The following is a 5063-nucleotide window of genomic DNA, read 5'->3' as shown; positions in this document are numbered from 1 at the left end:
TTCGATAAACTACTCCATTAAATCCTACCAAAAAAAAAAAAAAGCAAAATTAAAATAAAATAAAATAGCAAAGACGATAAAAACTTTTGATTTACCCACAAGCCTATCATTGCTCGTATATTACGCGTTTTATCTCGATACGAAATTTCAAACTAACTCGAGAAGGACGACGAAACGATTGCAGGAAGAGAGGCGTGCACGTAGGAACGCACATGCTCGGCCTCGAATCACGCGATGCGCGCCGTTATTCGAGCGTTGCATCAAATTTGCATTCGATCGGTGTGGCTCGCGAGTCATCCGCGATTGAATTTTTCATCGTCGTGTAATCGAGGACTACGCATTACCGAGCGCCGGTCATCTTTCCTTTCTCGTCAATCATTCATGGAATTTTTACAGTGATCGAGGCGCAACCCTCCGGAAAGGAGAGACGGGCACACCAAGCGCACGCTTCGTTTGCGATTAACCACACGCGATTCTCGCGATTATCGAGAGGAATCGATTTTGATTTTCTCTTGATTTTTTTTTCAGAAGATTTTCTAAAGAGTTTTTTGTTTATATTTTTTAATTATATTTTTTTGATTTCTTTTTTTTTAAGTGTATAACAAGAAATTAAGTAATTCATTTCGTAGTTTTAGGATTATTATATTTTTTTTATATGATTTTATTTAAACAAGAATAAAAAATTCCAATGTCTGGATAATCATCCTGTTTTTCATTTACCGTTTAAGATTAAAGATTGAAGTTATAGGTAGTTTAAGTTTTCCTTGCCTAGACGGAGATTCATCAGGGGATTAATTTGTACATCGGATGTGATTCACTCTTGACAGAAAACGTTATTTTTATTAAGGATTTTTATGGTTGAAAGGATGTTTGGTTAAGGTAAGTTTGATGTTGCAATTGTTCGTGACGGCGAAATTGAGGGAAAAGTTCGCGATTCGGGGTGAAGGGATGAAAAAGGGTGAGCTATCGTATATAATTCGTTGCACGACAATTTTAAGTTGTGCTAAGAACTTCTTCGTAATGACTAGATAACTTTTCCTGCGAGTTCTCTTTTTTTGTTCGCATGTTACGAATTTATAATATATTATTTTGTTATTTTAATAACGAATGAAACGAACAAATAAACAAAAGATATAATTTTTTTTATGCAATCAGATATATACAAACAGGTACAATTTTTTTCTTATCGTATCTTATCCTTTAGACGAGAGACGAAATACGAAAAGAGGTAGAAACAGAATATTTCATTTTACGAGAAGTAAACACAGTATTCATAGGCGATTTTAGGATAATCTTTCTTTAACGTTATACGCTACGAAAAATCTCCGGAATTCTAGGATTAAAAGCCTTTTACCTACCAGCATTAAGGAAATCTCCATTCATTTTAATTATTGTGTAAACTAAATGATCCGTAACATTATTATAATATAAAATATTCGCGTTGCAAAATAAAAATTTTAAAATCCATTTAATAAAAATGTATCCATTAAAAAGTATCGTCAAATAACGTGTACTCACATCTATATTGATTAACCCTTTCAAAATCAAATTATTTCGCTTTTTTTTTTACGAATTTTTCATACGATCCAAACCCTTTAAAATGTTTCCATCATCAACGATCATTCAAATTGCGAACGAACAGGAAGAGCTACCTACTATCTCTGATCGTTTCGATGACATCATCGTATCATCGTTCATCGGGTGTTACATGTATCGTTAGTGGAGCATGGGAATTCCACGGCATGTGTCGAAAACCGGATGCCCTCCCCCCATCAATGTATCGATGTACACACGTAACGCACGCGCTATCTACTCGTCATCTGTTCGAGAATATAAGGGGTTGCATCCACCCTTTGGCCAAAGATACGCGCGATTTTTTCGTATTTGCTCTTCTTCATTTCACGTTCCATCCCCTCCCAATTACGCCCAATAAGTTTTGTTATCGCGTTAATCGTATGCGATAAGCGCTTTGAACTTGGAATTAATAAAAAATATCCCGAGGCTATTCTATCCGTAATTTGGATTCCTATTCAAAAGAATATTGTTTGGAAGCGATGAATATCAAAATTAAAATTGAAGGCAACAAATTGAACGATATAATGTTCTGTCAAAATTTTGTCAACCCAATTGTTATCGTGCTATAATTCTTAAAATAGCATTAAAATTGTGAGAATAGAGAGAATGTTTAAAACTGTAAAATAATTTTCGTGTTAAACTAGCAATGAATCATAGGGGATACATTGATTTGTCGACAAATGACGCTCGAATTCAACCACCCACGACAACCTGTTACCGCGCCACGGAGATTCGTAATTTATCGCGTAACACGTTGGCCATCTGCCATTATTTTCTCATGGATGAATGCCACCGCAGACGAATCATTTAAATGCACGTTCCGTTTAAATGCCGCATATGCTTTTTGTTTCACACGAGACCACCCTTTCTCGTTACGGGATAATTAACAACCCTTCTTTTCTTCGATATAATTTACAAGTGTGAGTATTAATATTTTTCAATTCGAAAAATATGAAATGTGAAATTAGACGGAGAATTATATCGATGAACGTATAAAAGAAGGATTTCTTTGATAATTTGAACTATAAATAAGAAAGAACAAATTATAAATTAAACAATAAATTAAAAGTAATAATTAAAATTAATATAATTCAAGAAAGATTATATTTTTAATCTTGAAATGTTAAAATTAATGTAATTCAAGAAAGATTATATTTTTAAAGTAAGTAGTAGTACTTTCTTGAGTAAGTAGAATTATAAAATGAATAAAATGAAAATTCTGAAAACTTAAATGTTCGATTTATTGATTTATTATTGACTTTTAACAACTCGAACTGTTCTATTTCCTACTCATAAATTTATATGTATATATACAGTTACTTAGAAAACGATTTGGAAAACTGTATATACAGTTATTTTCTTGCAAACTTACTACGAATAAATAAAAACTAAAAACTTCGTTTACCATAAAAGAATAAAAATTTTAGTTAATCACGTTCACGATTTAGGATCGATTCAATCCAACCATCGTTCGATAATCATAAAAAACTTTTAATGAACGTCAAAATTTCTGGGTACTTTTCAGGTATTACAATCCTGGCGATAAAAATAAGGATAGAAGAAAAAGGAATTGACCTCAGGTACGATCCTTTCTAAAAAAAGGACAATTGTTACTTTCTCAAATGATGACATCAGACACCCAGAAAGTAATAAACAATGGCCTTTATGAGTGTGGTTACAGAGGTAATGAGCTGTCATAAGTTTTTAGTGTAGTATTTTGTCAAAATCTATGGTTGCCATAAACATGGCTACCGTTAGCCAAAGTCGAAAAATAAATTTCTTTTTTTCTTTTCTTTTGCTATACATTTGCTATACATTATAAAAAAATAAAGAGAAGAATTATTTTAATGCAATGAGAGAATATTTATTATAAAAATAAATAAAAAGTAAGTAACAAAATTCTTGATAAGATAGAGTATGATTTTTTTTAATTTTTAAGAAATGATTCGAAATGATTTATTTAAATATTTTGGAAAATTCATTGACACGATGTTGTAATTGTAATACTCTTTCAATTTTTTCTGATATAATATCAATAATAACAAGCTCGTAATTATACTACGATTCTTAACTTTTGGAATAATAGATTATTATTGGTAGGCGACATAAATATATCGTGTTATGTTTATCAACAATACTACAGACTACAAATATCATGTATGGTTTATTAGAAAGAGAATATTAATGTGTAGCACATTTCATAATGAAATATTAACTCGAGTTATAAACAGAAAATCAAAATGATTTCTTTTAATTTTTAATTTTGGAGAATTTAATAAAATTAGAAAAGAATATTAATTAAAACCGATCTATAACAACTTCAAATGTCCGATCACATATCAGAAATCCTCGTTAAACATTATCAATACTTAAAATTCGATTCAGATTCATTTAAAAAATATTTTCTCCTCCAAACCGTGCATATCGCGTTCAAAAAAATTTTCTAACATCGTTAAAAATAAACGAAAGATCTATTATATTCAATCCTGTTATACGTAAAAATACAGCTTCGAGAAACGATCTCACAACACTAATCGTACCATTCATCATGATTACACGTCCACATCACAAAATATCAAACCAAATCCAAACCGATCCGAATTAAATCCATATAAAATAAATGTTGAAACTTACTGGAAGATGCAGGCACTTTCTGCTGCGTCACGGACATGTGTCCGATCTGCGGATCCTGGCTCTGCATCCTCGCCACGAATCCTTTCCACGGCACACCACTACGCGTCTGTCGATAATAAACGTGAAGCCAAAAAGGAAAAAGGAAAGAGAAAAAAATTAAAAAAAAAAACAGAATTAAACAACGAAACAACGATAGTTCCACTTCGAATCGTTTTCCGTTATCCGTGGTCCCATTCGCAACACGAGAAACGAGAAACTGGAATTTCGTAAACGTGAGAGGAGAAGAAACGATTTTTCGAAAAAAAAATCGGAAACGGACGATGCACTTCCTCCCCTGGATGGATGGCGAGAACCGAGGATGAAAACTAACTCCTCGATGAAACGTGACTGACAGTCATCGTGGCAAGGACTTCTTGATGGTAAGCATCGGTTCCTGATCGTTTTCAAACAAACGTCGGTTGATTGGCCGACGACTTCCCTACCCTTCGAAAAAGGGCGGTCCTTTTCGAGAGGAGCCGGTTCCTCCCCGCCTCGGAACGGGGGTTGAACGTCAGCCGTGCACGGGGTGGAGAGGTGGCGAACGCGAACGAAGGACGTCAGATGTCTCCCACCCTCCGTCGACCCTTTTGTACGAAGCTATTCAACCGGGGCCGAGGTGAAAACGAAGCCACTTCCACCCCTTTCGCCCGTGGACCTCTTGTCGCCGGTTTGTCACCCCCCTTCCCGCGTGAACCAAGGCTAATTTCGTAGCCGCGTTTATTCTCGGATTAAAGATAATCGCGCCCGGTCAGCGCTTGTTTTTGCGTGCCTGGAGGGGATGCTAGGTGAAGATTATTCCTTTTCTTTTCTTTCCT

General features: G+C 34.3%; 1 protein-coding gene across 1 annotated transcript in view; it reads right to left on the bottom strand.

Moving 5' to 3' along the window:
- Positions 1-4645, bottom strand: part of LOC102673681 (nuclear receptor subfamily 2 group E member 1) — an 8698-nt gene extending 4053 nt beyond the window's left edge. Inside the window, exon 1 of the mRNA XM_006614658.2 lies at positions 4210-4645. Within this exon, the coding sequence (XP_006614721.1) occupies positions 4210-4276 (67 nt within the window). The 5' untranslated portion in view covers positions 4277-4645. The remainder of the gene's footprint in view (positions 1-4209) is intronic.
- Positions 4646-5063: the final 418 nt, after the last annotated feature.

This window comes from Apis dorsata, unplaced genomic scaffold (assembly GCF_000469605.1).
Source record: "Apis dorsata unplaced genomic scaffold, Apis dorsata 1.3 scaffold_194, whole genome shotgun sequence".
Lineage (NCBI taxonomy): Eukaryota > Metazoa > Arthropoda > Insecta > Hymenoptera > Apidae > Apis > Apis dorsata.
Note: the sequence above shows the minus strand (reverse complement) of the source record. Positions and strands in the feature narration are given on the sequence as shown.